Source organism: Falco rusticolus, chromosome 8 (genome assembly GCF_015220075.1).
Source record: "Falco rusticolus isolate bFalRus1 chromosome 8, bFalRus1.pri, whole genome shotgun sequence".
NCBI lineage: Eukaryota > Metazoa > Chordata > Aves > Falconiformes > Falconidae > Falco > Falco rusticolus.
The window spans coordinates 64,971,944-64,998,949 of NC_051194.1; the positions used below are offsets into that span (position 1 = coordinate 64,971,944).

Below are 27,006 nucleotides of genomic sequence, written 5' to 3' on the forward strand. Positions count from 1 at the left end.
GAGTTTTGTACATAACATTTTTTCTCTGTGTGTGTACAAATATATGTAAAAATAATTTAAAATACTGTTCAGGGAAAAGCTTGTATCTCCTTCAAAAGACCTAGGTGTGGTGACTTGGTCTTAGAAAATGAAAGGCTGCATTTAATTTCAGTGTTCAGTTTTGGAAGGTTCAGACTACTGTGGCACATTTAAATCAAGTACTTCAAATGCCACTGCCCAGAGGCTCCTTCTCTAGGTCTGCAGCCAGTGGCGGGGGGGCTCTGCTGTATGGCCTGTGGGACCAGCAAGCAGCTGGTTCAAGTCTGCATAGCTCCTTGAATTCAAAGGAGTTGCTCCAGCTTGTATTTGCTGAGAATGAGCCCTGCACATCTAGCAAAAGAAAACTGGTTCTTCCAAGATGTTTGAGCAAGAAGGAAAGGCGGTGTGGAGTTAGAACACTCAATAGAAAGAAGGCTGAAATGTGAGTAGCTCTGGGACTTTCTTTGAAATTGAAATTTATTCCATGATTGTGAGAATTTACTATTAACAAATTACACTGTACCAGTCTTCTGGTAGAAGCTTGATTCCTTGTGAAAATCTTGTTTCTTAACAACTGAAACAAGTGTGAACTTAAATACCTTCTGACATTCACTTTTGTGCCTCTGCTCTTACAGTTCAGAGAAACTACTGCGATTGGGGTACACTGCTACATTACATACGTTGCTCTTTGTATTCCCATGCTGTGCTCTTCTGGCAGTTCACATCTGGGCAACCTCAAAGCAAATCAACTGACACTGACTCTTGGCATGCCATTCTGAGCAGAAGTAGGAGCCAATGTAAATGACTTTTAAAGACTCAAGCCCTTGGCAAGAATGACTTAGAGGATTAATACCTAGTTTGTAAAAACTGAAAGTTAACCTTTTTTTTGTTTTGCAGGGAGGTCATGCAAATGCAGAATTTGAGTAGGTTGTATTTTATATTTCACGGTTCTCTATCAGTATGTTTTGGCAAGATTCCTTCAGGTGCTTGAGGAGGAGCAAGATGCTAATGTTTATTTTGGCAGGCATTGCTGTGAAAAACGAGTTTTCTCCATCTAGACTTTTATTTCCAGATCCCTCATCCCTTCCTCCTGCATATCAGAGAGGACTGCATTACTGGCCGTGTAGCTGAATCCAGCTATTCTGAATTGGGCTCAGATCTACTAGTGAGATATATGTAGTAAACCCAGGAATTTCGGAGATCTTCAGTTTATGCGGACTCAGTGATGCTCTTCAGCTGTTCCTCTAGGATGCCAGCCAGCAGAACATAGGCTCTAGGTTCTGAGCAGTGATTCTGTGGCAGAATGGGAAGGTTATGGAGCCCCTGGGTGCAGTCCCTAAAGTGGAGAGCACTGGGAGCCAAGCAAGCTGCTACTTCATCCTGAGCAGCCACTGGCAGTTGTAATATTCATGGAGTGGTGCTGGGATTCTTGCCTTTGGACCTTTGGAGTGGGGAAATGCCTTTGCTGGCTCTTAACTGATTCTCTCATCTCTCATCATTCTTAACTGATCACTCATCCTAAGCTCCTTGCCACCCTAGAGTAGTTAACTACCATCCTGTACTCAGTAAACGGGTCATAATAGGCCATATGAAATTAGTCTGGATATTTGTACTGTGTGTATTTTTAATGCACAGGTGCAGAATGTGAGGTAGTGAATCCAAGATCTTTTTATGGATGGAAGCCCAGTAGCCATCAAAGGAAGGAGTAGTGATCATATTTCATGGAAGCAAATAATTGTTTACTAACTGTGTTAAGTACAGAAGGTGACTGCTGGTGTAAGAATGTATGTGTATTGCTGTGGAATACATGTATATATCATTAGAAGTAAACCAACTTTATTCCAATAAGAGCGTTGCTGGACAGGGGAAGTTAATGTGTTTTCTAGTGAAACCTAATGATGCTGTGATGAATCTTTAACAGGCAGTAAAAAAATGGGTGCATATTTATACCTTGGCTCGCAGGTTGTTGCAGAACAACTTAGTGGAAGTAGCGTTTCTGGATATGTGTATGTGCCTGCCTATATATGTGTGTATATGTATATATAAATCAGCAGTTACAGAATATCTACTTTGTACTGGTACCCATCTGTTGCAACATGCATACATTGCTCTACAGAGGACTCGCATGTGTCCCCTTCCATGGCCTGATTCTTCATTCCAGTAATTTGCTGTAATTAATGCAGAGCTGGCCTTTCTCTGTACTTTCTTAGGGCATTTTTAAAATTGGTCTCCATTGCTCACATGCAGGGTGGTGTTAATGACCTAAATACAAGCAACTGTTTGGGATTCTTCTCAGCCCAAGGTATATTCTACAAAGTTAGCAGATTCTTGAACTCACACGTCTGGGATGGGAACTCTGGCAGGAACTATCACATGGTGTCAGTCACTTGGCATGAGTGAACATCAGCTAGTACAGTGACGCTCACTGATCTCTTGGGGAAGCCACACTGAACCATGTGTTAAAGAAGAGCTTAGCCTGGATAGGGCAGACCCAGCGTTTAAAGGCTACAGCAAGAGGGTTTGCAAGGAGCGTTTGCTGTAATAGCAAGGGTGTGGTGTTGTCTGTGGACCAGTGATAGGAGGTACAGCCAGAATCTTTTGTGATGTCCATATCAAAAGATATGGTTATATTGTTGAATGCTTGTAAACTGGATAAAATATTAATGGAGTTTGGGAAAGGTGCTGGTCAAGTAGCTTTCTTCTGACCTGCTCTCAAACTGACCTTGATAAAGCTGGAACGTACTTCTGCAGGACTGTCTTATAGCAGGGGCTGCAGCACCAGCTGCCTGGAGGATCTGAGGATCTATTACACGCCACAGTGTGCTCTTCCCAGCGTGAAAGCACAGATGCCTGTGGAGCCTACAGGTCTGGCTTCGCTTATGCCCTGGGACTGGGAGGGAAGTGAGCTAGCTGACAGGCGAGCAGCACAGGCTGTCTCTGGGTTATATTAATAGCACCATCTGTGCTTAGGAAGAGGAGAGCACTGGATCAAAGAGCAAATCAGAATGAGGAACAGGACTTACTGGTGCCTAACCATCTTGTTGTGATATGCTTGGACGTAGCAGTGTTCCTGTGATACCTGCTCAGAACCACTCCTACACATGGCAGATATCTGAGGACGGGAGACAGGCTTCAAGGTATGGTGACCCAGGTGCTAGGGGCTGTCCTTCCTCTCATGTCCCACTCTCACCTCTGTCCCTTTTCTCTTTGTAGCGGATGGGTCCATGGTGTCTCAGGTATGGACTTTATAGCGTTAAATAACATGACTAAGTTCCTGATCTGCCATTGTGTGTTTTCTGAACTTCTATGCCTTACTGCCTGTTTTCAAGCAAGCAGCCTGCAAGGCTGTAGATCTCCAAGACATCTGCTTCTTTCTCAGATTGTTGTTTCAGTCATTTCAGAAATCCTCAGGGAGGAGGTGATAAACAATGGGGAAGCATAAGCCTCTTTTCTATAGGAATCCAGACCCACATGTGGAATCAGTGAGACGTTTTATTTCCTGCATCCTGTGTCAGGCGCTGCAGCCAGTAGCTTTTCAGACTGAGCGTGGTGACTGTCGGGGAACCAGACTGCATGAGCTGAGCAGAAGGGGAACGCAGAGGCAACAGCCACGTTCTGTGGTTGAGACAGGCGTGACCAGGGGATGGCAGTGGGACTTGGCTCTGCAAATGAGGAATATTCGGGAATGTGTGTGCACTCACTTAATGTATGTTTGTTGCATGCATTTAAAGAAAAGGATAATAAAGGCCTCAGATCATCAAACTTGCCCAGAGGTACTTGACTAGCTGAAGGGACTAATCTCAAACTTCTGAAAACCAGGGGATACAAAATGATGGTGTGTACCCTTTCTGGATACGATCTTTAGAAAGGCATAAAGCAGTACTGGAAAAATAGTGGTTCTATATTAATCACACTTTACGTTGTTTTTACTAAGATGACACAGAAGGCTAAAAGGACAGCTGGGATAACACTGGTTAATGGCTTAGATGCTCTTGATAATGACTGTGCTTATGCATTTATTTTTTAAGTATTATATTATCTTTAGACACTAGGCTACAGCAAATAGAAAATCATACCTGTTGCTAATTTCAAAGTAGTCAAGACAAGTGTCTAAATCTTACACTATCTCTAGTAGTTTTGCAACCACACTGGCAGGGCTTTGTGCTTGATTTTTGTAACTAATAATGAAATACACACTAATGTTTGGCCTTTGACCTAATGAGGTAATTTTTTCTTCTGCTATTTAAATAAAACCTGAGTAAAGACCAGAAGAATTCCTTTCTGAAATACCTGAATTTTGGAATTGCATTCTTGCAGTTCTGTCAGTCTTTCTGATACAGTAATGTTAACTTAAAACTGCATCACAAAAGGTGTGTTCATCCTAGCCTTTATCTGCAGTTCTCTGGTAGCATCTCTTCATAATGAAAGTTAAGGTCAAATGCGAAACAAAGGCCATGTGTCTCTGATTCTGCTGGTTTTGTCATTACCTAGGGCCTGTGGAAGTCTGCAGGCAAGACAGTGTAATATAATACAAGTGGATAGATAGGAGTCCCATTTAAAAATGAGATGTGATTCTGTAGAGGAAGCAGAAGTGTAGAAGATGAAAGCATAGTGCAGGCTGCTACAATCTCAGTAGATTCTGTCCTGGTCTAACCCCGGCCACAGCCAAGCCCCACGCAGCCGCTCGCTCATCCCCCCTTGGTGGGGCGGGGGAGAGGATCGGAGGGGTCAGAGCGAGGGAACTCCTGGGCTGAGATGAAGACAGTTTAACAGGTAAAGCGAAAGCCGCGCGCGCCAGCAAAGCAAAACGCGGAATTCGTTGCCCACTCCCCACGGGCAGGCAGGTGCTCAGCCATCCCCAGCACAGCAGGGCTCCGTCACGCCCGTGGCTTGGGAAGACAAACGCCGTCACTCGGAGCGTCCCCCCTTCCTCCTCCTTCCCCCAGCTCCTGTGCTGAGCATGGCGTTCTGTGGTCTGGAATATCCCTTTGGCCAGTTGGGGCCAGCTGTCCTGGCAGTGTCCGCCCACCCCCCGACTAACTCCCTGTGCCCCCCCACCCCCCCAACTAACTCCCTGTGCCCCCCAGCATGCTCACTGGTGGGATGGGGTGAGAAGCAGAAAAGCCCTTGGCTCTCTGCAAGCACTACGCGGCAGTAACTAAAACATCCCTGTGTTACCAATACTGTTTTTAACCCAAATCCAAAACTTAGCCCATGCTAGCTGCTACAAAGAAAAAGAACTGTGTCCCAGCCAAAACCAGCATAGATGCTTAGCATTTACATCATATTTTGTGAAGTTGGCTCTAAAATTGTGATTGCTTTGTTCAGCCCTTAGCTTGCATGCTCGCTTTTTGGAGCTGGGGTATTTTGACTGAACTGCTTGGAAATGAGTAAATGGTCCTTCATTTAAATAAAATAACCTGCATTTCAGCATTGATCTACTTTATGAATATATTCAAAGGGATGAAATCATAAACTCCAGTTGCTCTGTTAACAGTGAAAGCTTACTCAGTGACTGATTATGTACAACCCAAAAGTACCTTGGTAGATGGCTTTTTGGGGTTGCTGTGTGAAACTTTTTCAAAGTTACCGATGGGATATTTGAAAGAAATTAGCATGGTGAAAGGAAGGGCTGGGTGGTTAGCACAAGGAGCAGCAGCAGATGACTGCAGAAGCAGACAGGGATAAGAGAGGCATTGGCAAGGGTCAAGTCAGTTAGACCTGGGATTGCTGTTGTGCTGAGGTGGGGGCTGGGGGGAGCATTATAAAAGGAAGCAGCTGCAGTGGGCAGACGAGGAAATAAATGATTTTTGGAGTGTAGGAAACTACTCATCCTTAAACCTACAGATGGATAGGAAACCCTTCCAACACTGGATTACTCTGCTGTTTTGTGGGCAATTTTCTATTCCCCATTGCCAAAGGTAAGTTGTTTCTTTAGGTGTCAGAAATGGTGGAACGGGTGTCACACACCATCGTCTTTGCTCTGACAGAGCTTATCACCACCGCATTTTCACAGATTGTGTCTTTCTGGCAACATTTATGTTCTCTTCCCCTCTCTGTGTATTTGCAAGGAGATTTTTGTTTTGTTGGAGGGGAGCTTGTTTCTTCTTTTTCTGATATTGTCTCTGTGCCTGAAATTTGAGTGTGCCAGGTGGTAATTGCCAGGTTTTGCAGTAGGGGCAGGGCATAGGCTTGGTCTTGTGCTCTGATGCTTGAGATGAGGGCAGTCCCACCCATGCAAGGTGTTGTATAAAATGGAGTGTTTGTCAGCTTTACTTGAAGGCATGTGTAGCTGGAAGCTGTGAGCTGAACACTTCCCAAAGTGCTACTAGTGGAAAGACGGCAGGTTGTCCTTGGAAGCTGAATACAGCAGCAGTGGTTTTTCAGAGCTGCTGGAAGGCAGAAAGGAAACTTCTGTAAAGGCTGGGCAAGCAGCCACTTACTTAAGGCTGTGACAGGTGAGCTCTGTCATATTTTGCTGTGGTGGTTAAAGGCTGTTCCTAACTGTCCGCCCTGCAGGAGCTGGCTGCTTGCAAGTGAGGTCAGTAGGACAGCATGCGCCAGCACCTTAGCTGCCTGTGTTCAGTTTCATGTTGGCTTAAACCTGTGCAGGGCAATAGGAATTGCTTCGTTTTGTAGGGAGGAAAAGTAAGGCTCTGCCAAACTTAATCCAGTCTTCTCTGCAGTATTCCTTTGAATGCTTCGTTTCACAGGGCAAGTAAAATGTCTCATTTGGACGTGTGTAATACGTATAGAAGTAACAGCCTTCTGTCAGTATTTGAGGTCAGGATGTAACAAGCAATGGAGAGTGATCTATTCAGGTAATGCATTTGGAAATTGCTATCAGAAATTGATGACCTGTTTATATAAGGGATTCTGTAGGAGGTGGGTTTTTTCTTCCATTCCGTTTTTGTGGAACTTTTGTTATTATAACATGCAGTGACATTTCAAGAGCACACATTACAAGCAAGAGATGTGGAGAAAGACAAAGCATGTAAGCTGACATTCAAGCTGAGAACCTCTGATACGCAGTATGTTTTGTTCATTGTAAGTTTAGTGTGTATGTTAACTTAACCTTAGCCACTGCAGAAAATCTTCTGCAGAAGATCTTTCTCCAAACTTTCTTTTGTGGGCAAGCTGGTAGTGACATGCAAAGCACTGTTCTCCCCTGGATTTAGGGGGCTTTAGGGCTCAGTTGTGGGCTGTACTCTGATATTCCACAGCTCAGGCAGAAAGAAGCTTCCCTGAAGAGTTCAGGATGAGAACACAGTAGCTAATTGAGATTCAAGCCTGGAGCTAAAGCTTCTAAACTTTCATGGGACTATTTCGTTCATAAAATTATTCGTGTGCTATAATCCTTTGTCGCAGGATTAGAAATGAAGTAATTGTTCAATATAGAGATTAAAAGATCATCAGAGGAAAAATACCAGCAAATTCAATAAATCAGTCTGTGCTAAAATGAGAAAATTGAATTGATTAGCTATTAAGTATAGCCATAAAAGATATTTTTTAATATTAGTGCTACACTGACATTTTCCTTTTAACATATCATTTGTATTTTATGTAACAAGCAGTGCTGGATGGAGTTATATAAATGAGCATGTGTTTTATGCAGGTTATTTCAATTATCTGTCCTTGGAGAAAGTGAATAAAAAAGGCTTCAGCTCTGTTTCTAGCATCTTCATTTTGACAGGTGTAATATTCATATTAATGAAGATTTTGAAGTGTAGAGGAATGAGTCCATTTATAAAAGCTGGTGTCCTCTTAGATCTTGATCTTAAAAAGGGGGGGGGGGGGGGAGATGAAAGAGAGAAACTGAGGGTATGTTTTGTGTGGCTTGCCAAGTCTTCTTGAAATGGCTTGCAGTTGCAAGTTAGCTGAATCAGCACCACAGTCATCAGTGGAAGGCTGTAATCATAGCAATACCTGGAGCGTGCAGCAAAGAAGAGGCAAGTCAAATCTGGCAAGGTGTTGTATGAAGTTTTTATGTCTGGTTTTTAATGGAGTCAGGGTGTTGCTACAAAGAGTAAATTTTGTGAAGTGCTGTAGTAGGATTTAATCAGCAAATTTAATTTAAATTTGAAGAATTATTTAGCTATGAAGCAGCATAAATTGGGAGGTGTGGGGCTTTCACAAAGTACAATTATTGGGATTAATTTGCTTCATACAAGATGCAGTTTTTTGGGCACAAAATTAGTAGAATACATGCTGAAAAAGCAGAACCTGAAGATTTCAGGTTACAGATATTTTCCCATTATTTCTTGGTTTTATAGATTAATAGACTTCTAAGGCTAGAAGGGTTTGTTAGCTATAATCCTTATTGTACTTGTTTCTGTGCTGTGTGTTGGTTCCTCTAGAACAGATTTTTTCCTATTTTTTTGTTAATGTTGTTTTAAGATGTTGGATCAGATTAAGCATGTTTAAATTGGCATGTGAGAGGGCAGGCTTCCGTCAGTTGTCTGTAACATAACAAAAGCTGCTAGATAGTAGATATAAGGGTGAACTAGTGAAATTATTCCTTAATGTATTTTTAAGTAGACAATAGTATCAATCCAGAATGGTTTTTATGTCACTGGGTAGAAGGCATGCTTTTCTGAAAAGCAGTAAGAGAGATGAAGACTTAAAGAGTAATTTTAGAGCCAAGTTTTCCAGTCTGCATGGGAAATTTGATGACCTATATCTCATGTTCTGTGCCTGTTCGGCATGAGAAATAGCTGACAGCAAAAGACAAGAAGTACATTAAAAAAATGTTATACAGGGACTACAGTCATTTCTCAGTGTTTTCCTTTAGCTGTTGGAACACACTAAATACTGGAAATGGATTTGCCCCGAGCTTATGTTCTGTATGATCTTGCTGCCTGCTCTGTCCAGACATTTTTTACTCTGCTTTTAGCACTTGGGTGGGTTTGACAGAAACTAATTTGATTGATCTCTTTCATCCTTATTTAAGGAGGGGCAGGGAAGGGAACCTTCTGCTCTGAGATACCAGCAGACAGTAAGGCATTCAGAGTGACAGTGGCCCCATTGCCAGGAAGAAGTTTTACTGGACCTGGTGAGGCTCTAGCTCAGTGTCTTGGCAAAGTGGTCGAACCACTGACTAATGACAGATACAAGGTATGAGTTTTAATAGCGAGTATCTGTTCATGTATAGTAAAATAGAGGTGGCGGGGGAACCTTACTCATGTCAAGTGTTGCGGTTTGTTTTTTTATTTTTGTAATGACTGATAATGGAATGGGTTACTTTTTTCTTCTGGCACCTTATTGTTGAGGGTTTCCATCATTCAGTGTCAGGTCTTCATCAGATCAAAACTCATTCATTCCTTTTTCTTCCTCCTACCGTCTCTTCCCCGTTTACCATAAACAAAGTCACATTATTTTTAAAAACGTGCTTCCTTGAATGTTGTCTCTTTAATTAGAAAATGGATGCATATGAAAATTAATAACAAGATTTAAATGCTGTCAGTGGATACTGTAATAAAGCGCTTAGTTTCTGGAGTTTGGACTCCAGTGAAGTGCTATGTTTCAAAGTAGGAGTTAAGGGAGGATTGTTTAAGTGCATTAAAAGAGATTTAGAAGGATTATGAGAACTCTTGTATCAGTCCACATAACAAAGGCTCTAATGGGGAAAAGGAGGAAGTGTTTCAACTTGAGACTTGGACAGAATTAAGATCTCATTCTCATTTATGTACATCTATACCTTCTCATCAGTTAAAATTAACTAATAGAGTTAAATTTGGGGACAAACCAAGGTTTTATTCCATTTCACTTAGTCTTTGCTGTAATTCTTTGTGTGACTTAATTTTAAAATTAAGCCCTGATCCTTACTGAAATCTTAAGGCAGTAGGATTAGGCAACTAGACTCCCTCCATTGTGTTAACTCTTCATCATGTGGTACAGTGTCTCTCACTTACCCAGCCATGTACTGGAAATAGAAAGCATATTGCAGGTTTCTTAATCACATGCAAATTCCATTCATGTGCACAAGTTTTCAGAGCAGACTTGGGAGATTTAGCCGTACGGACCCCACTAGTTTCAGTAGGAGCTTTGTGCTAAATCCTCTGAATTAGTTTTGAAAAAAAAGCCCAAAACAAACAAAAAACCAAGCCATGCAGCACTTGTCAGCCTAACTTCCTGTCACATCTAGCTACTTTTTAAGACACAATCTCCAGCCAAATTTTCTGGAAAAAATTGATGTCACTGGAATGAGAAAACAGGACCTGCTGAGTTCATCTCGGGTATTTCTCTGCTTTAAAGCCTCAGAGTTACCAAGCAGTAATGAATAGGGTCCAAGAGGCATGGCTGGAAGAAGCATTGATACCCCTTGTATCCAGATTTGTAACTATCAGGCATTTTTTAAATGTGTTTGCAGAACCAATCATGGGACAGTATGGAATTTGGACTAGCTTTGCTTTTTGGCAAGATTGAGCACTGCTGTGCAAGGCATTAAGTGTTCTCACATTTCTTTAATGCTTATACGTAAGCACATGCAATTAGTGTTTATAGATCTAGCTGTGCCAGCTTGGGATTAAAACCTCCAAATGAATCTCTTTTGTGGTTTTTTTTCTCCTTTCACAGACAATATTCTTGCCTGAAGAGAGATGGCAGAAATCAATTCTCCTGTAAATATCAAGGAAAAGGTAGGTCCGAGTAACAGTACAGTGCAAACCAAAATGATATTTGCATACGTATTTCATCCCTGCTCCTTCAAACACTGTTTACGTACTTAACTTTAATATCCATTGACTCTGTGCATAAAGTACACAGGCAGGTATTGATAGGATTAGTGTATTAATCTTGGTTTATGAGAAAACGTTTTTGCTTTTCTGCCAAGAGACAATGTTTTGTCAGATAGGCTTCTCTTACTCCTTTGTGATTCTGGTATGCACTGACGCTGTGGGGAATAGCACTTTGTGATGTTTGCTGCTGTACAAAACACAACCTTTGAAGAACACACCCTTTAGAAGATAGTTTTTCTGACCAAAAAGTCATACTTTTACTACTTAAAGGCAATTCCTAAAATTACAGATCCTGAAAAGAGTAGATTTCCCCGCCCACACACCCCACCCCACCCTATGTAAGTAGTTCTGGTTTTAACTGTATTCTATGTGCTTCAGTATGTCCTCTCCATATTCTGGCTAGTGCTAGAGCCTCATCACTCTTTCAGGAGCAGTAAAGGACCTAAAGCTAATTAGTGTACAAATACGAGGTAGGCCAGGAGATGTTTTGTGACTCCCAGCAGGCAGGTTGTGAGAAGACAGTCTAACCCATAGATAGTCCCCACCAACATAAGTAGGAAACCAGGACATCTGTCAAAGAATAGGAAAAAAGGAGAGGGAGGTGGGAAGACTAGGGGTATAACATTATAGGGTTGTATTTTAAAAGAAGCCAAGATTTTGAGAATTCACCTGAATTGTCGTCTTTTATAAAATCAGCTTTTGTTCTATTTCATGTCTGGAAAGAAAGATGGAGCTTTGCATTTAGGAAGTTCAGAAGAGGCTAGTAGGTTTCTTGATTTACAGCTTTATTAAGCCCAATGTGTCTCTCTAATACAGATTTTAAGACTGTGTGTAAATGTTCCAGGCCAGAATCCAGTTCTGTCAGTGAGCCCAGATTTGTCCAGGTATTGGTGAAAAGTTTATTACGCCCATTCACTTCTTGAAAGATATGCAAGGAGAAAGATTAAATATCAAGGGTAATACAGAACAGCGAGGGTATTGTGAAACCAAGAAATGTAGTCATCTGCCGTTGTATCATAAGACCTACCTGTGGCATGTGACACGTCCTGCAGGGCAGCAGGCATGTGAAATACTCTCTTCTCTAAGCTCTCTTAAGTCACTAGAAAGGAAAAGAATAAAAATGTGTGTATGATTCCGTGGATTAACTCTTTTCCTGAGCTGACGGAAAAATATATTCATTGGAAAAACATTTGCCTAATTTCAGTTTTGCAATTAGATTGACTGATAACAAGGGAAAAAAAATCCTTTGGCCTGAGGAATATGTGCAAGATACTGTAAATACAACTTCGCAATTCAGCAAAGTCCCAAGAAATGATAGAGAATTAAGATGTAATGTAACATACCACAGCGTGACAGAGAAAAGAAATAGAAGTCCATCAGATTTTTAGTTAACTTGCTGTTCTGCTTCTGAGTTCACAAATAATGAACTTTTCAGTCAGGTAATATATTTTTTAGAACTGATCATGACTACTTGTTAAAGGCTTAGACATCGCCTTTGGTTTATAAAGGACTTGATGAACTACTGAACCTGAAACTGGGCTTCCTCAAGTTTCAGTTTGCTAATGATGTTTCCTGAAAGAACAAAGATTACCTGTCCACCAATACATGAATGAAGCTGCTGAGGAAGCACCATAGCAAGTGATGGTTATACTTAGGAGTTCAAGTGGCAGCGAGTTCCTGTTCAGACTGTTGTGTCCGTCTTTTGCTGCTTACTCTGTCTTCGCTTTCAACAGCATGTAGAATTTTTTGCTTTATATCCACTGGCCACCTGCTCTTTGAGTATGTTTTCCTCATATTTGTTTTAACTCCTGAATCACTCGATGATCTTTAGGACTTGGCGTGTGTCAACACAAATCTGTATTTCAGTGATGAGTGTCTTCCTTAGTCTGTAATAACAGCACAGGGTTTAACTATTGAGTAGCATGAAGGATTTTGCAATAGAAAGGAGTGTCATCAAATTGTAACCCCTCATGCCGGAGCGCTGGAAGGTAAATTACAGTAACTCTCAAAATGCAGCTCAGTAAACCAGTTAAAGTTTTATTTACTGAGTAGTGTGATTTTTTTTATTATTAATTTAATCAGTTTTAGAAGTGCAGGACTTTATGAATCATCTGTTTGTCTTTCGCTGCTTCAGAAATGAAGAATGGCAACAGGACATTTAATCACAGTAGATATCTGCTTTTCCAAGTCTGGTATCTGCTGGGAGTATCTAAAGTCAGACGTTTATGATCATATGCATTTTAAGGCAGGAAAATAATTAGATCAATACACTCCATTTTAAATGGTTCCTCTCTTTATTCCTGTATCTTCCATCAGTACTCAGTGCCACTAAATCCCTATGCCAAAGAGAAAAATTAGGTTAACAGCAATTAACAATTTATTGCAAAATTACTGGCTTTTATTCTGGAAAACACAGACTAATAACCTACTAAATAAAGACTTAGTGACCGAACAGCATAAGCTTATTGAACTCTGCATACATCAGCCGAGAAGCTAGCATGCTCAGTTTGCCATTTCACCTGGACAAGTCTGTCTGGTTTTAAGAGGAGATTGTGGTGGCAAGAACTTCCATTTGACACCTTGTATTTGGTTTACCGTATGGTGGCTCTTTCTGTCAGCAGCAAACTGAATAATTCCAAAGCAACTGTAGCTTTAGAACCCTTTGGGTCATGCACTAGAAATCTGAGGAAAGGGTGGAACAGATACGTCCTGCTGAGTTGGCTTTAATTATATTTGCACATAGACTGCTAAAAAGTAAGGACTTCATTTGCATGTTTGAAAAATCAGACTTATTTACAGTGCCCTGGTAAGAGAGTCAAAATCAAATCCCTTCCTTGCTTAGAAAACAAAACAAAGATTTATATATCTAATTACTTTTGCTGAGCTCCACAAATCCATTGCTATCAACACAAATATAAGTAGACCTTGTTAAAAAGAACAGAACAGAATACAGCTCCTTCCCAGCTCTCCCTTTCTTCTACCTCAGTGCTTGCAGATCATAATATATTTAAGACTTTGATCCTGCTAGGACTTGAACAAAGCCAAAGCGAGCTGTACATCTGCACAGAAACACTTTGCTAAGCTTCTGCAAAAGTAGAACACAAGTTTCTCCTTAAATTGAGCATTATTTCCCTGTGCCAAAAATATGCTACGGAGCCCGTGAAGTGTTAGCATAATGTTGTGTTGGGTGGGTTGGTTGGTTGCTTGGTTTGTTTTTAATGGGGCCTTTTCCCATGTGCTCTCTATGATCGGCTTCTAGTTCACGGAAATAAGACCTCTACCACTGTTTTAAAGGTGATGTGAGGCTGAGGCAGACAATTTGAGCATTATGCTCACACACGGGCTCTGTAAGACCCTACCCCTAATTTGAGTCATGAGAGAATGCTACTGTGGTACTGATACTTGTGTAATTCATTCTTGGCATTTCAGCTAAAATAGTTCATAAAGTCAATAGGTTAAACATTCTGTTTTATGCCTCCCTCCACCCCTCCAAGAGATTTATATAAATGTTAGCCTGTGATGTCAGGAAGGCTAATGGAAGTTTCCATAGTTGGCAGAGGCTCCTGCAGCTGTGATACTCTTGTGGGGAGCCAGGGCTGTTCTGATTACCATATTTTCATGCATATATCCCACAGATTTTCTGGAATAACACAAGTTCTCCATTTCAGCAGCCACAAGGGTCGTTCCATACCTGCACAGCTGAAGATCACCATCAGGACCTCTCTCCCGATAACGCTTTCTGCCCTGACTCTTACTATAGTCGTCCTCCACAATGCCATTCACCCTCTTGCCTCTGCTGATACTCATCTCTGTGCCTGGAAATACAGTATAGCCAAGAACTTGTTTTCTAGTATCAGGATTTTCAGAGATTTGAGAGTTACACATAGTTCAGATCATAAACACAGTGGACTAAGGAACAAAATGTGCCAAATTCCTTGGCTTAAATCCAAAATAATTCTGTAAAATTAAAGGAAGTATTCAAGCATTAACCTAGTACATCACCAGAAGAAGCGCTGAGATTCTGAATGACAAGGCCTCCAAAGAAAAAGCAATTGGAGTGAGAAATACAAGCGATATATTGTCTCCTGCAACGATTAGACCCTCTTAGTTTAACAAGAGAAGGGTGAATATCAGGCACTCCCCAGGATAACCATTCAGCGCTGGCATGTGATTTTGATTTTGATCCAAAGAAATACCGGGAATTGTTCAGGCTTCAGGACTTGCTTGCCTGTCTTTTTTCTTTTTTTTTTTTTTTAAGATGTGTGTCTAAACGTGTTTGAACAAGTAAGATCTGGTATCAGGTGGAATTAGCAAAGTACTTAATTCAGATTAAAATCCTTCTCTTGGGATTCTGTTAGGAGTGAAGTTCTGTTGAACTTGTCCTGAAAGGCTTGCTTTTTGATTTGTTGTTTCAGACATCAGAGCTGTAGGAGCAGATGGGCAGGTTTGTTCCATAAACTGCAAGAAGGAAATTTTATTCAGATGTGTTTTGGGGAGTTCACCATAACAGTGGTTTTCCTAAGTGATAGTCAGAATGCAAGGAAAAAGAGTAGGATTCATAGTGGAAGGAATGGTAGTAGTATATAAATTTAAAATCTTACGTTACAAAAGCAGATAATTTCCAATTGATGATTTCACTAGGTCTCCTTAAAGTTGACCTTTGTAGCTGTTCCTTGCCTGTGTGCTGAAATAGGTGGACTTAGTCCGAAGAGCAGCAGAGTTGATCAGAATGCACTTGTGTCACTTGATGAACCATTTAACTTGTACTGAAGATATTGTAGGTTCAGATCTGTAAATAGTACTGTCATTACTCAAGCAGAACAGTTCTTACTGAGCCAAACCTTTTAATATGTTCTTCCAGGATTTCTGAAATATCTGATTTTTCCATGTAATTAGTTTGCAGATTTGGGGGACAGGGGTGATGTAGTAAGTCCATGATGATTGCCTAAAGTAGTTTACTGCAGCAGGTAGAATTTGTTTTGTGTTTATTGGGGATAAATGATCTGAAGGTATCGGTGTGACAGACAGGTCATGTAGTGGAAAGAGAGGTGAAGACATGATAAAAGGTGGTGTTACGCTCAAACAGGGTGTTAACAGCACTTGTTCAGTGTGTTGTGATGAACTCCGTTAGTAAAGCTTCTGGAAAAATGTCTGCAACTTAAGAAATTGGCTCTTAATGCAGCAAAGCCAAACTGTATTTATGAAATATGTTTGCGTAGGAGTTTTCAAACCCTTAAAAAAATTCTGTCGTGAAGTGTTTTTAAAATGCTTTTTCCTGGTTAATGTAGCCAGGATGTCTGCTAATGCTAAATTCCTAGATACAGAAACCAGCAGAGTTCTGCAGACAGCCCTCCTTCCCTTGCTTCTCCTGCAGGATCTGGGTCAGCCCCAGCTGGAGGTGTACTCTAGCTGAATGTGGCCTGCACTGCCACCTGGCCTCAGCTGCAGGGGTATGTATGGTCTATATGTGTACATAAAGATATGCTACTGAGTACAAATGAAGTAGGAAAATGTCCATGTATTCATTGATAACCATTCTTCTGAATTAATTTAATTCCTAACTTAAAGCAAATCTGTTGACCCTAGTCTTTAGTACAAAGTGAAGGTGGTTCTGCGTTAGTGTTCCTATCCAAGCATAAGGAAGACTATTTCTGAGTAAGTGACCGTAATAGTAATTTACTTACTTATAGGAGACTAGAGCAGCTGAGTTCAGGGGTTTCAGAACAGCTGTGAGCTTTCAGCAAAGAAGTTTAATTTGTCACTGTGTCAAAATACATAAACAAATTTTCTGAGCCCCAGATATGTTACTTACTCACCAGAAACATCCTCTTTGAGATGATGCCAAGGGGTAGCAGATGGAGTAGAGCAGCAAACAGGCAGCAATTGATTCCATGTTGTTAACAGTTGCCTGGGAACCATTTGAAGCTTGACAGAGAACCTAAAAGACTCAAAGGAACACGGAGCAGCGTTGGCTTGGTTCTGGGTGTGGAGTAGGTAGTCTTCTGTCGCAACTTCCAGGCAGGTTCTATTTCTTTTTGAGTTTGATTTATCAGGAAAGTCTAATGAAATGGGTGTTCCGTGAGGACTTAAGTAAGGTACCATGAGAGGTTAGACTCTCGGTGTCCTCTCCTGTAAATTTGCCCCAAGTGAGCTTGCCCGTAGTTTAACAGTAATCCTCAAAAAAATAGTAGATCTGATCAGACCTTGGGGATTTTATTTTGAGGTAGAAACAGCTTATCTGAGGGGGCTTAGAACCTTTTTCAATTTTGATATCACTTCTGGTCAGTCCTCAGCAATTTGTGTAAGAGACTGATAAAAACAACCTCATAACTGTGGAATTCTCGTCCCGAGACACAACCTGGCTCACATTGCAGCAACTTTAACAGGGTTTGAGCAAGCGTTTCAGGTTGAGTATGTACTTAAGACTTCAGCTCAGAAAAGTGATTAAAAGTCTTAAACTTTGAACTAACTGTAGCCTTATCCAAAAGAGTAGCTAGGTCCACAGGAATTAAATGCATGCTTGCAAGGCAGGTCTCTGGATTGTGGGTTTAAATGGAGGTGGACGTGGATTCTGCCTTCCATGTTTTTGAGCATACGCAGCTTTTTTTCAAGATCACAGCTTTATATTTTAGATCCGTGACCGCTTTAAAGTAGCTTTTGTAAGCTGAAAGTCTAAGCAAGTCATCTTGGTAGTAAACAAAGGAATGTGCTTTCCGGTGAGGCTACCAGGAATTTCACTGCTGTCAGTGACAGCTTCTCAGCCAATGCTGACATTAACACCAGTTATCTATGGTTTAGAAGGTATGTTACTGAATTCTCTTAGTGTCCCAGAATGCTTGTCTAGCATCCAGATGATGACAGAAGTTCACTGGGAATCTACACAAGATGAAGACAGGGTGAATCACAAAATCGTTAAAATAGTTGACTTCCCTGCAGTCTGTCTGGTAATGTTATTCCCATGATCAGGTTTCAGTGAGTAGGAAAAGAGCTGGTTTCTCCCACATACATGGGAATAAATCTAATACAGTAGACTGCCATGAGTTTGTTCTTGCACACTGTTGGGTATTAATGCAGTAGCACTGCATGTTAGGAGATTCTTTGGCTCTTGGACTTTTTTTTTTTTTTCATCCTTTAGCGTCTTAAATGTTTTTTAGAAGGAATTTGTTAATGTGAAGTCCTACTATATTGGATTATTCTAGTTTTGTAATCTGATGTTTACATATTGAGAAGATGGATGTTCTTGTAAGTTTGAGGACTTCTAAGTTTAGGGATGAAGTTGGGAATTGCCTCTTGCCCTGGAATCACCCTATCACACCTTTAATCAAAATGTGCTCTGTATATTTTTTTGGACTGGGAAGTGATTGACTTCTCTCAAGCAACTGGAGACTTGTAAGCAGTTGAGATGTATAGTTGTACTAGCAAAAGGGCTGGTTTATCACCTGAACTAGCAGGTGAACCAGAGAGGTGCCAGTATACCTGGGCTGCCTAGATCCAGCTTTCATCCACCCCTTTAAGATATCTCCCACTTGTCATCTTGTATTTGTCAGGCGTTTCTGGAGCTTTGCTGTGCCTCTGTTCATCACAGTCTATGATAAGTCTCTTATGACCTTCATCTGTAGAAGTGCATTTTTGCTAGACTTCGACTGTCAGGAAGGTTATCTACCCCTCCATTTGGCTTTTTTTTTTTTTTTTTTGTATTGCTATGCCCCCTTCCAGAAATATATAGGACGCATTTTGCACGTGGGGACAGACCTGAGCTTCGAACATGGAAATATACACGTATTTTTGAAACCAGGGTGAAAGGGCTAAGAGATGGGATATTGGGGACTATGAAATCTGCATTTCTATGCTGAGGCTGTCACATGGCATAGTCTCCCTCAACAACGCTTTGTCCTCCTCCCAGATATATTGCCAGGTCACAATTTAAGACCTGTAGCCTTTTGTCAATAATTTCTGGATGTCCAGAAATGACTGATTTTTCTCATTGCCTGTGTACAAGATTTCCAGTGTATTCTGGATGAAAAAGTCAAACGGCACATATGTTGGAGACACAATGTTTGGCACACAGATCAGTCTGTCTTTGAAATTCCAGAAGAAATATGGTAACGTTATTCCATTGTATTCCTAAATGGAATATTCCATTTTTAAGACTAAATATTTTACCTCAGTACAGAACCTTCTGGGATTTCTGCTCTGATGGAATTCTGGGTTTATATCTGCTTTTGTTGTTTCTGAACAGAGCAGTACCTATATTATTAATTTTTTTCTTAGTAGTGACTTATCCTAGTGGTTGCAAATTTTAGTTTTCATCTGTCTTATCCCACCTAAGTCACTGCAGAAATCTGGAAAGGAGAAACACTAATAGCTTGTGGGTATCCTGGGTGTCATAACATACATATACAAGTGAGGCAGATTAAGAAGGTGTAAGCAACTTCTGATTTGGAATTTCCTAAGTCCTGGATGTTTTACTTAGCAATCTGATGTTCTTTTCCTGAAGGACTTTTTTTTTTATGAGACTTCTTAATTTTTCTATTTTCTAAATGGAAAAATAAAAAAAAAAATGTATGTTTTGTATAACATGCAACAAAGGATATTGTTGGGGTTTGGCGGCAGGACTGTTGAGCTCTGCAGTACGTTGATGTTCTCTAAATTGTACTTTTTTTATGTAGTCCAACTAAAATGGGACTGTGTCCATAGTGTTGGTCATATGCTTAATTTCTTTTCTCTGTATTGGCGAGCATTCTTCTTAAGATCATCATCTTGCTTTTTTTGGGTTATCGCCACAACTAGAATGTTTCCATAACCTTTTTGTATTTAATCATAGTACTGGTTGTATGAAGCACAGTTTGGCTTTTAACTCTGGTTTTTCTATTAATCAAAAATTTCTTAACAAAGACCACACAGTGCAGACAAAATCTTCAGTAGATCCTGTAGTCTAAAATATTGTCTGTCTGGTCGAGTTCTTGTGTGTCAGTGTTCTCCACCGCACAGATGTCGTTCTTAATGTCTTTAAGAAGTTTCCAAATTGCAGTGTGTGGCAAGTTGCCTGAATCCATCCTGTGGTCTTGGCCTCACTTTGTTGTTTCCAGATGCTTCTTGAGGCTTCCAGACCTTTCATAGCAAAGAAGGACCTAGAAGCTATGTGAAATTCCCGTGCTTGTATTTAAAGATGGTTAGAATACACTAGGTGTTGCCTGTTACTGTTTTTCCTGTGAGCACTTGCCACAAGGACATTACACAATCTTGAGTAGGCAGAGAGATGATCCGTGTGACTGTGAAAGAAGAGGGGAGATTTTGGTGAGAATTTGAAGTTGTAATCCACACGGTGGAAATGTTTCGCAGCTCCGGCCTGAATGTGGAACGGACTGCAGCTTGTGGCCTCCTCTGCCCTCGTTTCTTTGCCAACTGGTATCACTGCAGACCCCGTTCAGTTCACACTTGCTGCAGCTTTATCAGTAAATAGCATGCCAGTGCCCGCAGTCAGAAGATGAAAAAGCCCCTTTCCCCAGGGCTTTCTCTGCGCCCTGCCGGTGGGCCGGTTCTCCTGGAGCGCCTGCAGAGCCCGAGGGCTGTCCGGCCGCCCCCTCCCACACGTGCACGCCGGCTGGGGGGGCGCCGAGCGGCTGGGCAGGCGGAGGTTTTCTGGACAGCCTCTGGCCTGCCCGGGCCTCTGACAGAGGGGCACCTGTGCTGGTGGGCGAGCCTTGCCCGGGCGTAGGGCGGCCATGTTAGATGCGTGATTATGCAGGCCTTTGGAAAGGGTCCGTGGGAAGCAGACGAGGAGTTCGACTCGGTGCTCTCTAAACAACGGTTGTGGCCTAAGCTGTCCAAGGGTAGACTTGCTACTGGAGATGTGTTGGGGGAAACGTGATGCTGCAGAGATGTGTGATAGGGTGATGTAGAGGAGCAGAGTAAATCGTACTAAGGGGGTGTCCTCAAGTGGCGTGCTGAAGTCAGAAAGTGGCCTTCCTTACACAGTGGAAGAGATGAGCTCATCTGGAAAGCATCCTCCTGGAGGTCCGATCCCATGCGCGTTTAGCTGAAGCAAGTGTCAGCCTTCCGTGGTGCAGAAGCTGAGGCTGGCAGGCATGGTGAGTTGGAGCCCGCAGTCGCTGTGCACTGACAGACCCTGAAGCGAGCCATGGCTTATGTTAGTGTCTGGGACAGGGAAATGCAGTGGTCAAGGGGTCGGGTGAACGTACTACAGCAAAATAAGATGTTTGATCATAAATCTGAGCACTTAAGTGTTCTCATTCAACTTCCGTTTTCTCCACTGACGAGGACTCCATAGAGGGAACCTAGAAAGATTGGTTTTCAGCATCTAAATGAACAGCTAAGACAAGTAAATGCTCTCACCATGTAAGCCAGCCTGGTTCCCTTAAATAGATCTATCCTCACCTATTATTTTTTCACAATTTTATTCCACGGTACAATAAAAAGACCAGTAGTGCTTCACAGTCAGAAATTAGCATGATGGCATTGTGATGCAATAAATAAAGTACACTCTAAGCAAGGATGTATTCCTACAGAAAGAGGGCAAAGAAGGATGCCGGATAAACATTTGCAGTGCCATAACAAGTTTTTAATAGCAGATTCATGCTGGATAGCTTGACGCAGAAGCTCAAAAAGCTGATTTGGAACAACTAGTCTGGGAACAGATTCTTTTGGTTTTTTCAGACTACTATGATAGGTTTTTGTTAGGTTTGCTAATTATGTTTAAATATTTTTATTTTGATACTACCTACTACCTTGTCAGCATTAAAACAATACAGTAATTAAGTTTCATGTAACTATTTACTTTCAGCTATATTACGTGGGCATGAGAAAGTAAATCATCAACATGATTCCAGTAGGAATATTTTACTGAAAACATAGTGGATTGAATTACTGTTTGGTATGAATGGGTGCTGAAGACAATGTGGCAGTAGCAAATGCTATTTTTGCATTGAAGCATGGCATGCCAGGAGCATCTGTGGGTGTAACACCTCATCCATCAGGAGAGTTTCCTGAAGGAAGCATTTGGCTTCACAAGTCCTTTGTTCAGGATTTTGTTACATGAGCTTCCTGGTCACATATATATGGAAGAGCAAGCTGAAATTATGCTGAGCAGCCACTAAAGCTTTTAAAAAGGATACTGTTTTCTTTTAGCCTGCGACTGCTTTCATGCGTATGACTGTTTTCCAGATGTCAAAAAAACCCCCACCACTCATAACTTTGATATAACAAGGTCATGCAACAGCCTTGTTGAAGTAGTGTACTCCCAAAGTTTGTATAGGTGATGTGTCTTATTGAGTTGCTTGGCAGCAAATAGAACATTTGGGGAAGAAGCATAAGGCCAATTTCTGTCAGTTTAGTTAAGCGAGTTCTCCTTCTGTGACTGAGGGTAGGATTTGGTTCCAGGCTTGCTGACTACCAGTTCCATGATTTAGTCTCTTGAAGCAATTCTTTTTGTTATTTCTATGGGCTGGGTGAGGAGTGGATGGGTATTTCTTCATACAGATACATTGTTATATACTTGTGAGCATGTCAGGTATAACGTGCATTTATATAGCAAACATGCATTGGCACAGGGGTACCTTGTTGTGTAAAGGAGTATGGTAAACCCATACATTATTGTCTGGGTTGTTTGTTTTTTTCCTTCCAGATCAATGCAATCCGATCAATTGTTCCAAACAAAAGCAATAATGAGATAGTTCTGGTGTTGCAGCAGTTTGATAACAACGTAGACAAGGCTGTTCAAGCTTTCATGGATGGTGAGTACAGTGTACCTTTTCCACTAAGGCACGAGGGATTCAATTGCATGCTAAATTATTCATTGTCTCTAGTGGCTCAAAATATATTCTGTTGTTCTGCTGAATTTGAGATGATTGTGACACTTAGAAAGTACATTGGTTTTTGTGGTGTTTTTTTATAATTGATCCTTCTGTCTGCATCTTTACTTCTTCACAGTGTGAGTTTGACGTGGCTGTTTATCTGTTCTACCCAACTTTGCCAATTTTTGGTGTCATTCTTGTTGCAGACCTTCTTTATTCTGCATGAGAGTTAATGCTCTTTAAAGTAAATAATTCAGAACACGATTCAATATTGAAGATACTAGTAAGAATTTGAGATAATTCTAAAGCAGCAGATAACCAGGCCCCTAAAACCCCAAACTTGATGCATACATTGACATTAAAACCTCCATCTGAATTCTGCAAATAGCCTTGATATTTAGAATGGCTGAACCAAGACTCCATTGAAAGTTCAAACCATTCTAAATCTGGACCTGAGTTTTTATCTTGCATCATGAGACTACCTCTAATGAAAGGTCACTTTTATTTAAATAACACTTTTCTGATAAATACATAATGGCAAGTATTTTGAGCTTTCACCAAAGTCTGTGAGAAACCCTTTGCAAGAACAAGAGCATACCTTGATCAACTCCTCTCAAAACCTTTGTAGCTCAGGGCTGCTTAAAAGATACCAGAAGTTCAGTGGTCTCAAAAGCCCTGGATATCTTAAAAATGCCTTGTAGCGTTGATTGGCCATCTCACCAGGTTGCTTTTTTCATATCTATTCTACTTCAGAATAGTTTCGGGTTTTGTTTGGATTAATTTAGTAAAATGTATCAGCCAAAAAATATCATGATGTACTAGGAATTACCAATATGCAAAAAGCAGATGCAAGCAAACTGGACTGTTTATAAGTGCATCAGAATTCTTCCATCAGATCTGTAAGGTGCCTCTTGATTCAGGCCTCTGCACAGTCAAGTTCTGATAGGCGTGTGGAAATCGAAGTTTGCACACACACACACAGAGAAAGGAAAATATGATATATTTAACAAAAATTCTGTTTTTCTGTGTTATATGTTCTGGGGAAAGTAGTGGAGGGTTGCTCTGTGATTATTCAGTCAGTTATTTTCATTCAGTCTATTTTGTCTTGAGTTACCATTGCTTGTTTGTGGTCTATGAGTTGTTTCCAGTGGCTCCTCAAAAGAGAAAGTGCTCCATAGCCATGTGCTGGCCATCATCTGCTGTGAGGAAGAAACAGGGCAAAAGCAAGCCTTGCAGGAGTGCAACAAAGTCTTGAAGAAAAGTAGGCTGTTGTGACCTGAGTTCAGATGATCTTTGTTTGAATGTCATCCATTTATGATCATTGTGCCTTTAGCTCAGAAGGTCTCTGCAAGTGAGCATTTGAAAAAGCAAACGTTTGTTGCTGTCTGGAAACAGCTTAAGACGACAAGTCTGTTCAGCTGCCACTGTGGATAGAATGAATCTAGCACTTTGAGTATCTTGTCATGTGAATGGCAAAAATTGCTAAGATGGCAATACCACAATCACAGAGAATGCATTGCTGCATGCAACGAAGAACACAGGGAGGGCCATACTGAGTGAAAAGGCTGAGCACCTCCACTCAGTGCTTTTCTCAGAGGTGCTGCACACTGAAGCAGGAAACATCTAAATTTAGTTTCCTGAAATCATCTCCTATCTTCCTTCATATCTGGAGTGGCATATAGGCGATGTCTCTATTGTGAATTTACTTCTATGTGTGAAATTTGAGTTAAATAAAATAGTGGTTCAGATGTTCTATTTGCTGTGTTAGTGTTTACATAATTAAGCATAATCAGAAGGTCTGTTTAGCTGCTTTGTAGATGTGTTCAAGAAAATATACTGGTGGATTTGAAAGAGGGCTTTGGGACTTGCACAGTTAGTACATTTCCAGCAGGAGGAAGTGGGGGTTGGTTGGGTGAATCCCTAAAACAACCCTTAACCACGCATAGTATTCACAGGGAAGCTGAGGGAAGCGAAGCTAAGACAACACCAGCCAACACAAAAAGTGTTGGACGATACTGTGAAAGCCGTTAACGAAGCTGTCAAATGAAAGCGTTTATTTTCAGCAGCATGGAGTAAAATGGGCAGTAAGATGTCTGGGTTTATTTCTTCATACCGAAACATGGTGTCTGTCAAAAGATGGCATACCTTTAGGAGAGGCTATTGTATTTATATGTACCTAAATGTGTATATGTGTAACTAAATGTAGATACATGTACAGTTATACACGTAAGTTTTCTTAGCCTTCTGTCTGCATTGTCATGCCATCTAGGAGATAATACAGCTTGGGATTCCGTACACGTGTTTTCACAATTTAACAAATTAGGTTGAGGACTGCTAGCAAGTCATGTAATCTCTTCTAATGTGTGTGACACCAGATAATCTTGGGTCTGGATTATTGTGATAGAAAAATAATTCTGGTACATTTGAAAACCTCACACATCTTTGGCTGAATGCAATTTAACAACTCACGGTGGTCTGAAAACAGCATTTCTTCTTAATACTAATATTGTCAAGAGTTCACTGAAATATGTGGGAAGAATGGCTGAGTATGAAACCCATTTGGAAAGGATAAGAAGTGAACGTTTACTAGAATTATGCAGTGATGGTAATGTGATTCTTTAATTCAAGCAGGAAGACCTTTCACGTGGTCGCAATTAAAAGGGTTATTGTGGTGGGTACTGCCATAGTAGTTTGGATGATGATGTAGACTGCATGCTTACCACGAGCGTCTATTTTCAGCTTTAGGGTCCAGGAGAACAAAATAATGATGTTAACTAGATGCAGGAGAGTTAGTTTTCTTCTCACATGGCAGCTGGCACTGGTCTGACCAATGCTCTGCTTGCTGTGTTCCATAAATTTATCTAACCAACTCGTTAGGGCTGGCAGACAGAATTTCAAGTATACAAAACTGTAGTAATTTTTCAGTATAAATTTGAACCTTTTTTTTTTTTTTTTTTTTTTCCTGCCAGGCCTTGGTTTACTCTGTATGTGTGATAGAGAATTTCTTCAGGAGTCCACAAAATTACTCTTTTGGGTGCTAATTAAGTCTTCATTTGTATGTTCTTACATCTTCTGAGTATGACAGACAATGCATAGGAAGTATATGATAAAAATGCCAACAAAAGATTAAAAAACATTCAGAAGCCCTAGAGTCAGGGGGGATTATCTAGTTTACCCAGTGTTTATACTGGGGTGCTGAGATGCTTCCCTTTTCGGACAAGAGATTTGAGTGCTGAGTTTTTTTCTGGGACTTACACTAGTACTACAAGTTAGGCACCCACTTCATCACTGTGGGATGAAGGCCATAAAAAGCAGTAGTGCCAAGCAGTGTAATCAAATAAAACAGGTAACTAAAAAGGAGAAAGACAACAGTACCCATCTTGTTCTTCCACACCAGAGAATTCACAAGAGACAGAAATGCTGCTCAGCTAGGAAACTAGAAACTGTTCTTGAACACACTTGTTCTTTCTCATAGCTGAACTTTTGCTGAAATGTTTTTATCTTTCCTTTCTTTAGGCAGCGCAGCTCAGGTTCTAAAGGAATGGAATATGACAGGGAAAAAGAAGGTAAGAACATGGTCTTGAGGACCAAAGCATTCAGACCATTTATTAGCCGTCTGTAGCTGAATGTAGAACTTCTCTTTTGGCCAGTCCTTTGTCTGCCTTTGTTAACACAGGTGGTTTCATTCACACCTGTAGTCAGAATACGTGAAAGCAAATGTGTATTATTTTTAATCCTGTTCATCTGTTGCTATCTCTCTAGCCCAGTGTTGTGAGAGAATTTCTGGGACGGCACATGTGCATACACGTGTGTGAGAGCCAGACCCTGGACAAGTACAGAACAAATCCCGAAACAGCTCATGTGCAGAAACACTTTTAATAACCGTTTGCATCCTGGATACTGATAGCCACTTTACAGTGCTGAGAGTTTTTGCTGCCAGGTGTAAAAAAGCCCGCCTAGGAGTCATGCATTAGTGACACTATCAAGTCTGATACTTCAAGTATGTGTTTGGGATATGATCTCCATGCTTATGTATCTCCAAGCCAGAGCTATACCAGGAGGCTGCCCTGTGAGTCGCTTGTCGTGGAGGCTCCTCTTTATGGCTGGGAGAGCTACAGTGGCAGTGACCAGCCAGTGTCCTCTGTGATCACTTTCTGCCTGATTAGTGTGATGCCTTACGGGTTTGTCCGTGTTGCTGTGTGGATGTCCCCTGGGTGGTTAGGAACTGATTATCCTAAGTGACTGGAAACATTTTGAGCAGTATCTTAGCAGAGGCTCTGTTACCATTTTCCAACACAAGTGTTTTGTGTGGAAGGAAGGGGAAAACCAGTTTGGGGCTTTGGGGTTTGCTGGAAACTAGTTATATATATTCAGCTGAACAGGTGCAATGTGCAGTATAGCACAGCATGGCCTGTAAATGGCATTATGCTGATGCCACT

At 41.1% G+C, this 27,006-nt stretch overlaps 1 protein-coding gene across 8 annotated transcripts in view; it reads left to right on the top strand.

Annotated features, from left to right (window-relative positions):
- SPATS2L (spermatogenesis associated serine rich 2 like) overlaps window positions 1-27,006 on the top strand; it is an 85,686-nt gene that overhangs the window by 29,881 nt on the left and 28,799 nt on the right. For 5 of the 8 annotated variants that reach the window (XM_037398887.1, XM_037398890.1, XM_037398888.1 and 2 more), the window contains 3 exons: window positions 10,594-10,655; window positions 22,399-22,507; window positions 26,084-26,133. In XM_037398887.1, coding sequence (XP_037254784.1) covers window positions 10,617-10,655; window positions 22,399-22,507; window positions 26,084-26,133 — 198 coding nt within the window. In that variant the 5' untranslated portion in view covers window positions 10,594-10,616. Of the gene's footprint in view, window positions 1-8,968; window positions 9,133-10,593; window positions 10,656-22,398; window positions 22,508-26,083; window positions 26,134-27,006 lie in introns of all 8 variants that reach the window. The other 3 variants (XM_037398889.1, XM_037398893.1, XM_037398894.1) reach the window with 3 other exon arrangements.